The sequence below is a fragment of the Pleuronectes platessa genome, chromosome 20 (genome assembly GCF_947347685.1).
Source record: "Pleuronectes platessa chromosome 20, fPlePla1.1, whole genome shotgun sequence".
NCBI lineage: Eukaryota > Metazoa > Chordata > Actinopteri > Pleuronectiformes > Pleuronectidae > Pleuronectes > Pleuronectes platessa.
The window spans coordinates 16,826,711-16,845,173 of record NC_070645.1 but is presented as its reverse complement, the minus strand read 5'-3'; the positions used below and the strand labels follow the sequence as shown (position 1 = coordinate 16,845,173).

At 44.6% G+C, this 18,463-nt stretch overlaps 1 protein-coding gene across 1 annotated transcript in view; it reads right to left on the bottom strand.

The window, feature by feature from the left end:
- scrib (scribble planar cell polarity protein) overlaps positions 1-18,463 on the bottom strand; it is a 55,822-nt gene that overhangs the window by 27,693 nt on the left and 9,666 nt on the right. The window contains 8 exon segments of the mRNA XM_053412273.1: positions 57-175; positions 655-799; positions 982-1,056; positions 1,772-1,835; positions 2,097-2,153; positions 2,757-2,846; positions 3,766-3,844; positions 4,742-4,859. Coding sequence (XP_053268248.1) covers positions 57-175; positions 655-799; positions 982-1,056; positions 1,772-1,835; positions 2,097-2,153; positions 2,757-2,846; positions 3,766-3,844; positions 4,742-4,859 — 747 coding nt within the window.

The following is an 18,463-nucleotide window of genomic DNA, read 5'->3' as shown; positions in this document are numbered from 1 at the left end:
TGGATAAATCCAAACGGGGTCCGCGCACAGCAGTCTTAAGCGGTTTATATCCTTACTTGTAAAAGGTTCTCCGTCAAAACCAGCTCTGTGAGGTTTTCACACTCCCCTATTGAGTCGGTCAGCTGGGTCAGTCTGTTCTGGTCCACCTTCAGTATGGACAGCTGCTTCAAACAACCTGGGAGCAAAGCACAACAGTGTTCATCAAACTGGAGCAATAACACAACAATATTGTTACAACTTTGGCACCAAACAAATCTTCATGTATCATAGGTGATTGTTTGACGTGTATTTTATGAGCGTAATTAAAGTTTGAACTGTTTCTTAAAAGAACCCATGCTGTGGAATATTTGTTCCACTAGAGGGCAGTGCTGTTCTAACTGAGCAGAGCAAAGCCACCCACACAGTGGGAATGTCCCTGAATTCAAGTCAACAATTATATATTATACACAATTATGACTGAAAGTACATTTCACCCCCAGAAATCACAAGAAAGAACAAAAACCTTTAGCAAACAAAATACTATTGATCAACTTTTTAATTTATCTTTATCATGATTTTGCATGGTGGCAATGACAGTAACTTCTGGTGTAGTGAAACTTATTTCAAAATTAGCTCAGTAGACAATGTTTCCTTCTCTCCCTCTGAATTATTCACCTATGCTGTCTGGGACGACCTCCAGCAGGTTCTGTGTGAGCAGCAGGTCAGTGAGGGCCAGGAGGCCGTTGATCTCCAAGGGAAGCTCCTCCAGACGATTCTCTGACACATCCAGACACACCAGTTTCCGGAGGTTCCCCAGCTCCTACGCACAATAAATACCACTTACAGTTAGAGACAGAGACACAACACAGCCATTACGTGCACAACAGAAACAAGGGGAGGAAGTCTGCTGGTGGGAGTTAATCCTGCACGTGTAGTCTCGAGAAAAGTGTTTTGCAACAGGGGAACAATAATAAAAAAGTTGTATTATGAAATGATACTCACTGGTGGTAATGAGGACAACTGGTTACGGTCCAGCCACAGCTCCCTCAGGTTGGGGAGGGCCCCGAGGGTGTCCGGCTAAGAGATAGAAGAAGGTTGTTTATGTTTGGTAATATCTGTGGTGAGAAGTCGGGGGAGTGAGGAACTGAACACACGTAACAGTGAGTGGAAATCTGCACCATTTAAAAACTATTAAGAGGCTGTGGCCTTTGCAAATATAAATCATGTGCCCCAAACACACACACACAAACTAGATTTCAATTAAATGGATATGTTTGATTGTAGATCATTTTATTTGCTATAAAAGTTATAGCATAGCCTAAAACTAGGTCAAATTAAACTCTAAAGGATAAATGAAATTAAGGAGACGTCAGTGAATCGGTGGTTTATGTCAGACATGCAAGACAGGCAAAGGTTTGATCATGATGTCAAGTGTTTGCTCAGACTCCGCCCCTGGCAGGTCATTAGGCATTGTTTACCCTGTTCTATTGAGACAGGTGGGTGTTCCCAGGTTAGAAGCACCGCTCACCCCGGGGTACAGTGCAGGCCTCAGGTGTGACAGACCGGCTCTGCTCTGTTATGCAGGGTCAACATGGGTTGGATCATAATTACAGTCTTGGGAATGTGAGAAGGACATTTGTGACACTTGTCACTCAGTGTACGTGCCGCACTAACAGTGCAAACATAACATTTGCTATTTTAAGACACAACTACAGTTGTTCTTTGAGCACTTGAGAGCAGATTGAGTCATCTACTGTATCATGGGATTAAACAGTACGAGTTGTTCACACACCAAAACTTCCAGTTCATTGCTGCCCAGGTCCAGTTGTTCCAGTTTCACCAGAAAAGAGAGTGACCTAAACACACACACACACAAAAATAGCACAATGGGTAAGTCACACAAATATGCACCCTGCAACAACAAAGGGTAAAGCTTTGCATATGACAAGATACCATCCGTTCACGCTATTTAATTTGCATTGAGAGACATGTTATCCAAAGGGTTAGTGTTCAAGAGGAACCTGATGCTGATGTGAACAGCAGAATTAACAGTGGAGGTGATGAGTAATGAGATAAGACACCAAGCTCAGTACATGTATACTTATGATGACACTTACGAGGGCAGAGACTTCAGCAGGTTCTCCCTGAGCTCCAACGTCACCAGGTTGGCCAGGCTGCGGAGAGGAGGCAAGAGGGATAAAGAAGAGGGGTAGAGGTTGGCAGGCATCGGGAAGAGAGGTTGGGGGGGGGGGGGAGAGGCAGGTTGGTTAGTCAGATGGAAGGTCTGTTTGTCTGGGGTGCCTGGCACAGTGAGGGGCTCTTCCATCTGCCTGAACGCAACAGTGGCCCGGAGCCCAGCTGCCTCAGAGCCCACTTGACAACAGAATTACACTCTGAGGGAAATCTGCTCAGTTCTCTGATGCTTCAAGTTTTTACAAGTAATTGAGATCTTCAGTCAAATTGTTTGTTTTTACCCAAAATCACAAAGATATATAACAAACAGCCACAGAGAACTCACATTTCCTCACATTTCATCAGCTGGAATAGGAAAGTGTAGGTATTTTTCCTTGACAAATAACTTCTGCTCTCTTCCCAAGTATTTGTAATCATATATTCTAAACTATGCAAGAGTGGAGTTGGAAAATGTATGTGATAAAACATTTTTACTGCTATAATTATTTTTATAAATGGTGAGATAGAAGAGCACAGCAGTCATCTTGTTCAGTATTATTTCATGTCAGATTTTCTACTATGAGCTGTTGTGCACATTTACATACTTTCCAATGTCGTTGGGCAGTGCCTGCAATGACACATCGTTGAGTGCCAAGTGAGCCAGCGCTCGGAGTTGAGTGAAACCATCTGGCAATCTGAGGGAGAAAGACAGGAGGGGACATTAGTGGTGAGTGTCTCTTAGGTCTCTGCTGTACAACTCGTGGGGCCTAGACTCACACACAAACACACACACTAAAGGCCCTTTAGATAAGTATTCACAAAAAAGCTTTTGTCACTGGTTCCGTTGCTTTTTCTATAAGCTAACTTTGAGATTAACTACAAGATACTGGTTTCCTGATTAGTTTGTAAAGGCACTTAATGCCATTCACAGCCATGCTTGTAAAGAGAGCACATCATCACCCAAGGCTTGATCTCTTCCAGGCTTTTGTTCTGTACGATGAATAATTCTCAGCCTGGAATCCAGACCAATCAATGAGCTCATATTTATTCACTCTCACAGATGGTTCTGGCCCGACTCCCATTCAGACCGATTTCCATCCGTCCCTCCAGAAACTGGCCGGGCAGTTATCTTAAAATCGGGCAAGGTTTCACAGAACTGACGGTTCAGTTCCGCCTGAAGTCGCAGAAGAATTTTTGGTTATAACCGAGATATCTGATGGTGATAAGGTCTGTTGAATCTACCATGACTCAGTATTGACTGGACAGAACATGATCTCCTGCTTTCTGCAATGTCATGCGTTTAATTGCTTGATTGGTCGTAGGTCTGTTCCATGACCATTGATAACGCATGTTGGAAATGAGAGGTTTCAGAGCCATTCACATCTATTACTACTTCTTAGCCACCAGGATGAAACGCAGACTGTACATTCAAACAAGTAAGATTCCTGCTGCACATTTAAAATTTGGAAAAAAAAGTTATTAAAGCAGGCAAACAACATTTTCAATGCCTTGTTTCATTTTTCATTCTTTACTCCTCCTTGTTCCATCTGAGCAAGCACAACATTTGCTCCCAGTGTTGATGAATGGTGCAATGGGCCGTTCCAATCCACTTACCTGGAGAGGGGATTTCCACTGAAGTCTGCGATCTCTAAGGCCCTGCAAAACTTTATGCTCTCTGGGATCTCAGGAATGTCTGCAGGAGAAAAGGTGGGGGGGAAACCAGAGTCAGCACCATGAACACACGGATGAGGAGAGAAAGGGGTCACATTCTATAGACTGAATCATTTTAAGTTCTTTGTAATCACAACCAGATGGAAAAAGCAGAGAAAAGAGAGAGAACGGAAAAGTCAAATGAGAGACAGAAGAGAAAGCTGTACTAGGGCGGCTGTGTTCAAAGTTTAAAGTGACATCTTTATTTTTCCTTTATCAGTTTTACAGTTAATTTCTAAGTCTGTGCATTAATAAATAACTTAAAACGATAAAGGGTTTGGGATAAAGATTAAGATGAACTCTTTCCTGCTCATTTTGTTGCACATATACAAGGCACAGGTGGAAAAACGACCCACTGGTCTGACCAGGAGAAGCACTTCTACCACTGGACCCTGCAGGTGCATGTTAAGAAATCCCTACAGAGCCAATGACAGTCATCTGGCCCGGCGTGGTCCTGCAGCAGGAGCAGACAGGCAGACAGATGGGAAAGGCCCTTACAGGCCACTGCACACTGCTCTCACAGCACCTGGTGCAGTGTGGAGCAGAGCAGATGTCTCATATCTGCCACACAGGCCCTTCTTGCCTCAGTGTGTTTGTGTGCAGCGTGCAAGGACAAAGAGAGGGCAGGATATGTGTGTGTGTGTTATAGATGATGAGCAGCATATTATAATATATGCAGGCGTTGCTGGAATGGGTTTTGTATAACTTGACATGACATGTATAACTAAGGGCACAGTTGGCATTCACTTGTGGGTGCTTCATGGAGAATAAGCCCTGTTTTGATTGTCTTATAGGTGTGAATCCAGGGCAGGGAGATTTATTCAATAACCACGTTTTATCAGATTTCACTTCCCTGCTCTATATGCATGTATTTATGTACCGTTTCTGGAGATGTCCAGTTCCACCAGCTGCATGAAGTTGGCCACCTCAGGTGGCAGCCTCTGGATCTCATTGTCACTCAGGCCAAGCTTCCGTAGGTTCAGTAGTCTGAAGAAAGGCTGCAGACAAAAATAAGGAAAGTTAGTTAAGACCGAAGCATCAGTAAATTTGCTTCTTCATTGATCAAATCCCATAGTGAAAAATGCACATCATAAATTCATATGGTTGTAGATTGTTTTCCTGATCATACCTGTAATTAAACACACAAAAACATTCTGTATATTCAGAGGGGCTCCTACTCCAGAGCAGCTTTTTAAAACACCCCATCCTCTTATTCCCAAACACTCCTCCTTGCTGTTGCAAAGCCAACCGAACAAAGCGTCCTTCGATAGGAGCGCTGAGGAGAGTGCTGCGGCTGTGGCCATGCCAAGTGCTTTCACAAGAGCCTGGTTGTTGAACAGGGCAGCTTTCAGAAACATTCCTCTGCCAGCAGCGCTGCGTGCGTCCGTGTGTCATCTGTGGTTCAGATTGACGGACAAGACAGGCTAGCAGGGAACAGCAAGGGCAACAGGCCCAAACTATTCAGATATTAACCCCTCAATCAGTCCCTGGTCCTGCAGGCAACAGAGGAGCCACTGTCCGCTCTGTGAAACACCAATCCACTTCTCAGACGGAGGGATGGAGGACTAGAGGAACTTGCTTTTTGGATAGGAATTTGTTTACACTCATTATTCAGGCATTCTTTTGGAAAGCAGACGTCAGCGAGCTTGGGGACTAGACGTGAATTCATATTAAAGCTTAGGTTGTCAGCAAAGTCCAGCACTGAAAACATCCCTTGTGTTCAAGTGTTATTTGTCATATGCAAGATAACTAAGGGTCAACATATAATGAAAGGTGTTGGACAAGGAGAAACCCGTCTGCTCACCAGTGCAACAGGTATATTAAAATAAAAGCAAGGTAGAAAGAGCCGACTATAAAAAAGTTAAATAAAATGTGTATCAATAAAGGTGAAGATGAATATGCTTAATTGGAATATCCAGACAATTTCCAAGCTCCTCCTCCTTCAATGGGATTTGTGTTATAAAATGTGTCGCTGTTAAGACTTGTTTACGCTCAATGTTACGAAACAGAAACAGGCGAGGCTTGTTGTTTGTAGTCATGTCACGATCATGTCCTACATATTTGTGCATGTCTGCTGATGCAGAACAAATAAACAAAACAAAGCAGTACCACAAAAAAGCAAGGGGGGGACCAACGGTTCCACGAGATGCCCATAGGACACGAGGACAACATGTCAACGATGGCAGGAGACTTTGCGAGTTGGTAAGAAACTAACGGACTTGGGGTCAAATGTAGTGTTTTACCTTTTCTTTAAGAGGTGCATCATTACATCCTCCTCCACCTGTGACATGTTTGTTGTCTGAACCTCTGGACTCTGTGCCGCACTCTAGTGGATGCATCGCTTAACAACCATGCAAACACTAAGGACGCACAGAAGTATGAGCAGTAACGGTTACGTTGTTTGAAACTGGCATTTTTTATTTTGTACGTAAAAGGTAGCAGAAATAAGCCTTTACACCTCACTGTCTTCTAACTGTTGTAAATCAGATAACACAAAACCTGCTTTGTTGTTTACTGTCAGGTTTATACTCGACAGACGTGCAACACACACACACACACACACACACACACACAGTACAGCATTTCTGGGAGACAGCTCGACAATTACGCTGCCAAAAGAACTGCGGCACTTCAGCGCCATTCTGTTCCTCGTTGACAGACACTTCCTGCTCTTGACTAGTTTTGTGTATGTGGGTACAAACAAGAATGCCGCCACCCCCCCCAGAATCTATCTAGGTTTTACCAGTACTGGTCGAAAAACAAAACAAAATTCCCAGTATGAGTTTAGTACTTCACACTGCGACCCCACCTGACGGAGGGAGAAGTGGGAGGAGGAGTGAGGAGATACAAACAACAGGAAAGGACACAGCCACAGAGAGACAAAGAGGGTGTTGGCCCACCGAGTAGCAGGTGACAGGTATCAGGTGGCAGGAATAGGAAACAGGAGCGGAGGACAAACATGTGATCAGGCCAAGCCCAGATGGGAGCCAGCCCCCGGAATAGGAGAACAGGTGACATTCAGAGAGAGAGCTCCTCAAGCTGGGGCTGCTGGGACACACTCTCAGAATGAGCAGCGTTGACAATTATACGATATGGTTCTAACTCCTCAAAAAAAAAAGTCTGCCTCAGCTGGGAAAGAACTCTTACACCGAAGCACGAGAAGCCATTTTACTGCTGACACACAATAGGCAATTCTTCCGTTCAGGCAAAAGCAATCAGCCAATAAAAGCGGCTGCATCGGAGCATTCCTTCCCCACTTTTGATATCGTCCAGGGCTCCACTGGCGATGAGGGAGAGCCACACAGTAATGCAATCAACCCTGTGAACAAGTAATTACGAACACTCACAAAGATGACCATTCACTCCCGAGTGGACGCTCGTTCAAGCTCGCCAGTGCTTTTTTCTCGGAAACAACTATGAAGCTGTACTCAGCAGTCGTCTCTTTCCCAGAAACGGGCACATGTCAAATAACATACTGACGTTCTTCATGTGTAACATTTGATAAATCTGTTCTTTGTGTTCCGCTGCTTTCAGGACAGTCGATAAGTTGCTATTTATATCAATGAAACTGGATCTGATTTCCCTGCTGCTTCCTACTGACTGATGCACTTTCAAATTAAACAGGAGCCAAAGGTGTTATAGAAATCAATGGGAGGTCAATTGGAATAACAAGCTGGAGCAGAGGGATTTAGTGTATCGACGTCTCTTCATCTATCACCTCTTACACCAAAATTAGTGGGTATATATGCAGGTTTTTTTTAAATACTGGTAAAAGCACCAGTACATGAGTTTGCATTTCCATGTCAGGTCAGAAAAGGTGCAGCGCCAGCGTCTACATTGACAAAATAAAGAAGAAACTAGTGCCGTCACCAGGGGCCATGTTGTGGTCACTGCCGAACAAAACTAATAAAAACCTGAGTCTGTAATTGTGTCCGTGCCTGCAGACAAAAGCCAGATGTTAGTGGGTTTTTTGACCAGTGGAAAAGGGGGATTGTGTTTCCTATATAACTTTGCAAGTGGGATGTTTTATGAGGGACATACGAGGAGTTGTTTGGTTAATGAGGGAGTGAAGCTGTGAACAGGAGGGTTCAGTGCAGAGGAGTGGGAAGGGAGAGGGTAAATGATGGTCGTGTCAGCAGAGGGCAGCGTGGGGTCTCAGAGCACTTACAGTAAATATACATCAAACAATTCACCACTTACATCACACCACAAATAACCATGAGAATACTACGCACACATTTACCGGGGCATGTTAATCACAGTCCTTTTGCCACATCACATCAGACTTTAAAATGCATTTACTGGTAAATTACAGCAAAATAAGTAGAAGCTGGCAATCCTCTGGAAATCAACACCAGCCACGTGCTAACTGTTGATAAATCTGTTAAATCTGTCCAGCAGCCTTTGTACATTTTTTTTATAAGAGACACTTGGGAAGTTAAAACATCTTCATGCCATGTCTCCTCTTAACCAGCTCTGAATTCCAGGGGGAAAATGTAGACGACAAATCCCATTAACGGTGGTGAGGACAGAGATGAGAGCAGACACAGCTGCACTGATTCAGCCTGTGATAGAGTTTCACACAGAGGGAGGATCGGGTCTGTGCAGCATCCAGTGTGGCCAGCTCCAGCCGGTGTGGAGAGGGTTCTGTGGTGCAGGCGTTTATTAGACATATCCCCCTTATTATACAGTGAGGGAAGCCCAGACACCCACGAGCAACCTGTGACAGAGAGGAGTCTGTTTGTGTGTGAGGCAAAAGACACGATGCATATCAGTGTGTGTGTGTGTGTGTGTGGGACAGTTGTGAAATAACCCTACGTTGTCTTATCTGCATCCTCCTGCTTGAGCGTGTACATGTGCGATTGTGTGAGTGTTTGTCCATGCAAGCTTGTACTTTTTGCAAACGTGTCAAATCACTGGAGAGAAGACCGGTGCTGTAGGTCTTCACATCAGCACACACCGCTGTTTGTAGTCTCACTTTTACTTTGGTTAAAGTTGCCATGAACCCTGTCTACAGTGGTAGGACTCAGCATGTGTGCGCCCTGGAGGATACTGCGGTAGGTTAACATGCATATTTGTGTGTTTGTGTGTTTCAGCGGCCCTGGGTGTTAATGAGAGTGTTTATGTGCACTGGAAGGGACCGTAAATTCACGAGCAGCGCAAATAACTCCAGAAAAACAGATATAAAATACAAATCTGAGTAAACTGCATGTTCTGTGTATGAGTTCCACTGTAGGTGCAGTGAGCTGGAGCCTGATGTTCACAGAGGCTGCAGTGTTCCAGTCAAGTGACTCCATTTAGCTTATACGGTTTCCCTCCAATCATGCCATCAAAGCAGGCTCTTCCTGCTTTGCACACACACACACGCCTGCCCGCACACACACACACACACACACTAACAAATAACTTTACTTTATAACATTTCTATGCAACCTTCTACAGTAAAAGGTGAACATTATGTTCATACTCAGCATTTTGTTTAACTTGAATCTATTGCCTTTTTGAATTGTTTTATTATCTTGATTACCTCATTCTGACTTGCCTGCTGCTGTAACAACTGAATTTCCCCGGTGTGTGTATCAATAAAGTTTTATCATATCTTATCTAATTTTAACTTTCCACTTACAGGGAGTATTCAGGGTGCAGGAAACCTTAGATAAACTCCGGACAACCAACTCCATGTTTGTCCTAAATCAACAACCTGAGGCCAAGTTCATTGTTTAAAACACAACAGTGTAAATATCCATAAAAATACTAATTTCTGAAAGAAGGGGAGTTTGTGCAAAGGCATAAAGACTTGGTTTTAAAGTGAAACAAAAAAAATGGAGCTGAACCAACTCGATCAGGTCTCAGCTCGTCTAGGCATTTAATCCATGGACCCACTCATCTCACTTTCATCATCTGAGCCGGCAACATTTACAGCAACATACCATCAATGAACCGCTCTCATATTCTTTTCAATTTTACTCTTGCGCACTTCCTCTCTTCTGTAAGTCCTCTGGAATTCCTATTCACACATTCCTCAGCCTCTTAATCTTCTGCCAAATCTGCCCCGTCTCCAGCCTAGTCCTCATGTCCCCACTCTTCCCAATATCCATTCCCCCCCACAATGCCCACACAAACTACACACACACTACTGGGGGTGAGGGGCTCAAAGAGCGGGGAGGGGAGGGCACATGCTTTTGTCCTGGCCTGGACTCTTTCAGTGTCCGGGCGAATAAAAAGCAGAGTGGATTTGGTTGACTGAGTAACTTGGTCGGCCACTCGAATGGTGAGCCTCATTACAGCCCACTCGTTTCTATAGATAGCAGCAGACATTGTTGTGGCGTAAACTAAGTACATGAATGGCCACGGACACAAGACAGCTCCAGCATTAGGTGGCTGTGCATCCAAGAATCACTCATCTTACTGAATCCAATATCCTCCGTGCTGAGTTATTCGAAACTACAAGCACATGCACCAGCACGACTGCAAGCGCAGTCATTTCAAGGCCAATGCTAATGGAGCAACGTGGGCTGAAGTTGCTGGGCCAAAGCTTCCCCCTCCCCCTCCCCCCACAGTGCACTGTTTGAAACCCAGAGTTCCCAAAACCTCTACACATGAATGACACCCTAACTGGTCCTCTCCCCCTCTTCTTTCCCACTGCTCCACCTCCTCCCTGGGTTCTCTCAATTTTCCTTGGCAGAAGGACAAAGGCCAAGCAGCAGCGCCACACAGGGCTGTCAGTCACAGGCCAGCCCCCGCTGCCCCCGGCCCTGCAGCCAGGCCAGGGGATTCCTCCATTGTCCGAAAGAGTACCGCGGAGAAGAGGCAGAGAGGGAGAGGGCTGGAAATGAAGGGATGAAGACCTGAGAGAGGAAAGTGGCAAAGGATAACAAAAAGGCAGGGATGACTAAGAAGGATAGAGCAGGGGAGGGAACAGTGCAGAGAAGAAAAGGAAGCTTGTGTGCAAAGTAGAGAAGAGGGAGCTGGGAGAAAGGGAGTGACACCACACCACTAATGAAGAATGGAGGGTAAACAATGGTCTCCCACAGTGCACTGGACACATCGCTCCACTAATGGGGACAAAGACTTAAACCACTGACCAACAAATTATCTCAACTCACTGCCCTTTCCCCCGATAGATGATTAATGTAATTTATTAACCAAAAACATCAAACAAATCAACAGACTCATTAATGTGGGTCTATGGAGCCTCATAGTGTTGAAGACAATGCAGTTTATCAGAAAACCCACTCACTGGTGATGCACGGGTCAAGGTTGTTTTATTTCAGGCAGTCACCCGATAAATTATGAGAGGGAATCAGCAAAAATATGTCTAAATCTAAGACCAGTACCTGTGTTATGAAAGTGCAATTTTACTTCTTCATTCTGATTAATAACAAGCAGTGATCTGTTAATTATAGTTTGGCTACAAAGAGTTGATAGTTGAGGTTTCCTTATATTGTCCTAAGGGTGTAGACAGCTACACATTCAGATACACTGAGTACACAAGGAACTCAGTGTTTCTTAGTTATTTGTACCAGAATCTGAAAGTTGCTGTGACTTTTTGAACCGTCAGCCTCTCACTACTTCCTACTTCCACCACACTACCTACCCACAACCATAAACCTAGATTCCTCCTCCTCCACCCACAATCTCCCTCTTCTGCTTGTACAGCAGGTGTGTGCATTCGAGAGATAAAGAATCAAAAGAAACAAACGAATCCACAAACACTGCAGCAGTACACGGAGCAGAGTGTCATGTGTGTTTCATTTAAGACGACACAGCTAATTCTATTTGCTTAATCAAATATACTCGCACACAATATATAAGTACTGTGTGTTCATGTCTTTGTGACGCCCATTTATTTGTGTGTTCCATTACAAAAAAGGCATGCATTAAGTTTTTTGTGTTTAACTTAAGTGGCGCTTTCAGTCTCGACTTCATCACCCGGCTCCGGTCCCCCGGGCTGAGCAGGCCACACAGAGAGGTGGGCGTGGTAAAACCAGCGTGACTGACAGCCTCACAAGCTTCCATCTACTTACACCTGTCCTGGTGACTTTGATCAGTGCTGAGATCAAACGCAGCCCGAAGTCTAACGCCCGGAGGCTCCAGCACCAAATTAGCGGTTTTGAACTTTAGTAGGCAAGATATGCGTCGACAATAAGAGAGATAAAGGCTGTGTCTATAAAATAAAAAAACTAACCACTGATGATACAAACCAAGTGTCCATGTTGGAGAAAACAATGTGTTACAAATCGGTTTCATCATTATTTTTGACAAATTAAAGTTGCCGAACCTCATATTTTTTTAAGCTGGAGCCTAGAAAGACTCGACAGTTCAGCCTGTTGAATAGCAAATAAACTAATAGCTGCAGCTTTAAACTAGTTCTCTGTGGTTCTGTCTGCCCTCTGGACATCCGGTGCTTTGCTGTGTGTTCACTGTCTCTTCAGTGAGGATGTGTCAGGACAGGTTCTGAGGAATGGATAAATGGCCCCGGCTGAAGGGGTTTGGGCCCTGGGCTGTGCACACGTACAGTTAATGTGTGTTTACATGATTGTGTGTATGTGAGTGAACTTGTGTGTTTACGCCTGCTGCCTCACAGCACCATTGCCTGTATAAACAGGGGGACATGGGGAAGGATGTCGTTGAAGCAAACGAGAACAACTCAGGGAAAAGAGGGAACCACGAAAACCCGAGCACAGCCTGATGGCGTTTCCACTGAGCCACTGTTAGTGAGAAATGCGGTTCCAAAATCAACATGCTTAATAAACCACCACAATGACTTTTCCCCCTTTGCCTCCGAGAGTTTTTGTTGAGTTAACAAAACACCGTTAGGGTTTCAGCAAATCCTGCCTGAATTCAGCCAAGTGTGCAACCAGGAGTGGCCCTCTCCTACATCCATATATACAATGTCAGCACAAGAAAGAGCCTGAATCACACTCTCTCTGGTGATGAAGACTCCAGAGAGCTAAAGGAGGAAGATTGAGAGAGAGCAGGTGAACAGGACATTGTGTGGTGAGAGGATCCTCTACTCAAGAATATAAATGGCTACAGAAAACCTCTGTGACGAATGAACCACAAACCTCTTTACTATACGTCCCCGTTTTGTCCAGTGGAAAAACATAATGAAAGGTTGAGGCAGTTTTCTATACGTAGAAAAGTGCACAGAATTATATTTAACCCCTAAATGTATAATAATGGTAAAGAATGTGACCTATGGAACTCCTCTGCAACCAAGAATGGTGAATGCTTCGTGCAGTCAAGAGATTTCCAGTCAGCATTTTAAGAATAGACGGGTAATCCGTCTGCCGTTGCCATATTGGTGGGCTAATCACTGCTTTGGTTTCTAAAACTGTCACAGTGATAGAAAAGCTTGCACCACCAGCTCTGGGACAGCACAACTACAACTTGATTAACACAAACTCTCAGTGAGAGAGAGAGAAAGATAGAGAGAAAGATAGAGAGAAGGAGGGAAAGAGAGAGAAAGATAGAGGGAGAGAGAGAGAGAGAGTTAGCACCGACTCCCTGTGCAGATTTGCAATCCAAACCAAATTCAAAGCAGCAGCTGAGCTGAAAGCCTTGAACTTGATCTTTCCAAAGCTCTCACACCTGCCCACAGTTTGCACGTTTCAGATTTCATACAGCCTCTCGTCCACTTGACAATCAGAACACTTAAGTATAATCAATACTTTTGTTATTGACAGCTTTCTACATTAGAGAAAACAGGAAACAATATAACAAAGTAAGGCTACAAACTGAGCTACAAGCTTGGGATTGAGCAAACAGCCGAGTGCTGGGAGGTTTCTGTGGTGATGAACCAAACTTTAGGGCCTCTGTCCATAGAGGGTGCAGCATTAATCAACACCAGCACTGCCTGGTGTGTAAATGAAGACTGGACCTGCAGGTGGCTGCAAAGTCCCCGAGCAAAACACGGCCGCATATTGAAGACAAAGAGCAGCAATTATTTGTCACTGCATTAATGGCCAATGAAGTGAACACTGCTCCCATTCAGAGTTTGCTGTTTAGTTTAGCTAATGGCCTGAGATTCTCCAGCCATTTGCTCATCCAGCAGGAATGAAGGAGTACACAGGGAAATCAGAAAGTGTAGAGGAGAGCCTCCACCTCCACTCACACTCTCTGACTTCATCACACGCGTTGTCACTCTCTTTCTGTGTTTCCCACAAACATGAGACAAAAGCAGAAGCTCCATTGTTTGTAGTCCACAGAGGACGTTGGGCTCTTTCCTGGATGGGCAGGTTCCGGTATGTGCTGCCTGGCTGCCAGCTCTCAGTCTGTCCCACGGTGGAGCCATGCTGCAGGGGATCAACACAGCAACCAGAGCCCCTGGCACTGCATTACCCGGGTGGTGTATATACAAGTGCTTTTCTAGCTGACGTAGAGTCGGCCGATATTGTAAATACAAAAAACACTAGCAACAGTAAGAGCTTAAATTTAAAAAAGCTGCATTAAATAGGCTCTGCAGAAGATATGCACACATACAGAAACATGCAGCCAAACAAAGATGGGGCTGAGGAGCTTTACGTACTTAAGAATTAAACCTCATATCTCATAATCAGACTCTTAGCCAGAAAAAGACGATCTGGTCACCATGCACAATTTGATTTAGTTTGAGGATTCTCTCTACTCATGCTTTTACCACAGGGACAACGTTGAGAATTACAACGCTAAAAAACGTACTATAAGTACTCGTGTATCATGATTGAACCAGCAGCCTCACTACAATTGATTCATTGTGTGTGTCCAGGTTGGGGCCTCCCTCTTCAGGATCGTGTGGCTCAGTGTCTTCTAGTAACGGTCTCGGCATTCTCTCTCTCTCTCTCTCTCTCTCTCCTTCTTTCTCTCTCCTGCAACAGGCAGTTCACACAGGCCTCACTTTCGCTTCACATTTCTCTCTCAGGAATGTTCCCTGACCGTTTGAAAGGGTCATAGAAGCAGACAGCATCCAAATCCCAAGTCTTTCCCGTGCATATTTAACAAATTAAGAGAATTTATTGATCAAGGGATTAATAAACTACATGGGAGGGAATTAAAAGTTTGTGGGAGTAACTGTTCAGTGGATGTTTCTTGTCTTCTTGCCAATAACCCCCCACATTCCTAAATCTAATTGTGTGTAGACTGGTGGTAGCATGAATTAATTTGCATATTTATGACTCATCCACCGGGTTGGACTACAAGTGACCCCATCAGGCGGCATTAACAGACATGAGCTGACAAACATCTGTCAGTTCTGAATTACACAAGGACTGCTGCTGTTTTGGAGGGAATGAATAAAAAGGTGTGTGTTACCAAAGCAAGGAATTCCATTAAGCTACTTAATTTGCTGTATGTAGTGAGTCTTTAAATGCCTGGGTGGTTTGCATAGAATTATATATTTAGGCTCCGCAAAAGTTTGGTAAGTGGTCCTAGAGAGAAGCACAAAGTCACCTCTATGTAGTTCACTCCTGTAGTAGCCTTGCCCCTGTGGAAAAAGAACTGCTCCACTTTAGGTGTTGCTGTGCAGCGTCTCTGCTGTGCTGCTGCTGCTGCGGCTTTTTCAAAGTCCAAGGGCAAAGTGTGGCTCTGTCACAAGCAGACCTACTCTCTCCCTGCACTTCGGTACAATATGTGACACTCGGGCAGAGGACGCCGTGTGTGTTGTAAGCAGATTTGGGACAGTAAGGGCTCGGGCCTCTGTGCACAGACTGCATCGGTGCATCTGCAGTGACAGGGAAGCCCCACATCTGGTTACTCTCCCTGACAACAGAGTGAACGCTCCCCCGCATGAGGCAACCCACTGGCCCTGGGAGATCCATCACTGTGGAGACCAGCATTTGTTCAATGAAGAAGCCGGTGGGGGGGGGGAGCAGAAACCTCCCGAGTGAGGCTCGACTGACGATAAAATGAAAACCGAGCCTCACTTGATTCACAATGTATCAGCTCAAAGATAGCAAAGCAGTATGTGAACGTCCTTCCCATGTATCATCACAAAGTACAGAACAATTTCTACGTCAATACAATACACAAGAAAGGGCTGCCGTTACTTAGGATTACAAGCCAAACCCCATTAATATGTCATGGAGACATTATAATTAAAGAGTTGTCTGCGCACCCCTCCCACATGACTCCAGAGAGGATCAACGCCAGAGACCAAAACACTAGTACTAAGCCCACAAGCAAGCACATGCTGATCCACAGAGGCCATCTGATGCATGCTCTGCTACATGGGTCATGTCGTGAACCTGGTTCATGATGGCAGCTCTATAAAACACGCTTGTGAGGAACCTGATAAAAACAAAGATACTTAAATTGTAGTAAAAAGCACAGGCAGCATATGTACTGTACTTTTGTCAGGCTGCCATGTTCCTTATTTAACGTAGTATGAGGTGACAAGGTCCAACCACACACTGATATACATATCAATGTGTGGCAGATCGCTCGTTTGGCTCTGGGGTAGAAACTGTTCTTAAGAGGTGTTTGTCCACATTATGATGAAACTGAAGCGTGTACCACAGGGCAGCAGGTCATCAGCTGCTCTGCTGAGTCAGAGCAGAATGAGTGCTCCGAAGGGGGAACAAGAACAATCACGTTCACTGTTGACAGTCGAGCGGTTGCTGGTCATGTTGGTCAGGTCGGTTGCTTTAGACTCCCTGATAACCTCTCTTTAAGTTGCCTGAACCCGAACACACAACTGCAGTTGTTTCACCTTGATGAAGGCGAAGTGGAAACATCCCCATTCACGTTTAACTAATTCTGACATTGAGGTTACACATTAGCATAATACAGCTCGGCAAATTCTCACTCTGTGCATGTTGTTATAGCAAAGTACAAACACACTGCAAACGCCAAACGAATAAACTGTGACTCCTGACAGTTACCATAGTTGAATAATAAAACTTGTCTGTGGTTCCTGCAGGATAAACTACTTAATGGCATCACTCTTTCCTAAGATATGTGTGCTGCCAAGTTATGGCTCACTATCAGTCAGTGTGCATCAAAAGAATCTAGAAATTACCTTATTGAAACCAGGCTAAAATATGAATATGGATACACAGGCAGTTGAGTTATTTTTCGACGTTATTTCAGCTAAGCACTGTCACAGTATTCTCATTTGTGTCTTCAGGCCCAGGAGAACACCGGCTGACTTAATTACAACAGCTGAGACTCATATTTAACAAGGAACGGCTGAAAGGAGGTTTGCTTAGCTTGACAACTCAACTGAAGCCAGATCCCGGCGAATCCTGCACGCCTCAGGGTTGTTCTATGTATGGTGCCTGTGTGTGGGCCTCACCAGCACGGGTGTAAAAAGTTCAAGTGTACGTGAGGGTGAGAGAGGAGTGAGTGGAGCTTCCCAGAGGGCAGGGCAAACTCCTGGAGATTCCAGGCATGCCGGCATTTCCTCGGAAGTCACGTGCTGCAGTGCAAACATGGCTGTGCAGAGTTAATGACACAGTACACACCGGGCCACTCACCTCTCCCCAAATCGTTCACACTTATTAAAGCAACGTTCGAGGCAAGCCTTCTCAAAATGCCAGTTATGGTTAGTGTCACAACTTGTGATGAATCTGACATTTTAAATTAAAGAGTAGAAAAAGTGCGCCCCCCAAGAACAAAGGATTTCTATTTGCTGTGCTGCTCCGGGAGAGTAAATATTGTTTTTGTGAAGTTTGAACTCTCGAAACAACTGCGAGGAGAGAAACGTCTGATGAGAGAATAAAGCCGACAATGAGTCGCATTGTTGAACTGCTCCACTTCCGAAACTTTAAATAACTGACCTTTACACTGTAGACAATACCCACAGCGTCAACACACACTGAATGAGTCATCAGATCCATCTGTTGTGTTCTGACCATGTCAACGGATTTAAAAGCCGAGACATCAACACAGGAAGAGGCAGAGGAACGAGGTTAACTGCTGAGGAAGCATTTTCAAGAATAAAAGGAAAATGTTGAGCGGAAGAATCAAAGTATAGTAGCTGCACTGGAGATGAAAAGATGTGCTCGGGGGGGCATCTGCCAGGCCGGCTGATGTGCACTCTTGCATGCACACATAGTGGACATGAATTCTCTGCTCTACAGACCTGTTACTGCTTTGTTTTGTTGTTCATCGCGGGCATGAGCATGACACACACATGCGTGCGTACTGCTTTGTTGTCTCTAAAGAACCCTGCTGTGCTTTCTATTGGCCTCTCACGTCTATTCTCTGTCATAACACATAAACATCCTCCCATCAGCACTTCTCTGTTAGACGCCTGAAACTGGTCATGTGTCACAGCCCAGACATCAGGCCTGTGTTGTATTGTATTCACCCAATAACCAATTAACAGACCATGACCATGGAAATGTTGTTTCCTTATAAATCCTCCCAGACAAGAACTATAGACTTTTCCTCACAAGTATCTCTGGCCCGGAGACTAGTGATGATAATTGATTTTATTGAAACCAATGACATAATAAAATCTGCTTGTTGGTCAGATTCTTATCGTGATTCCCTGAAAAACTCCTGATCGTTATGGAAAAACACAAGTACGTGCATGGAGCTAATTTTATCATAACTCAAAATAATTACCCTCAGTTATGGATGTGTGGCTCATGTGGTGAGCAGTGGCAAAGTCACAAAT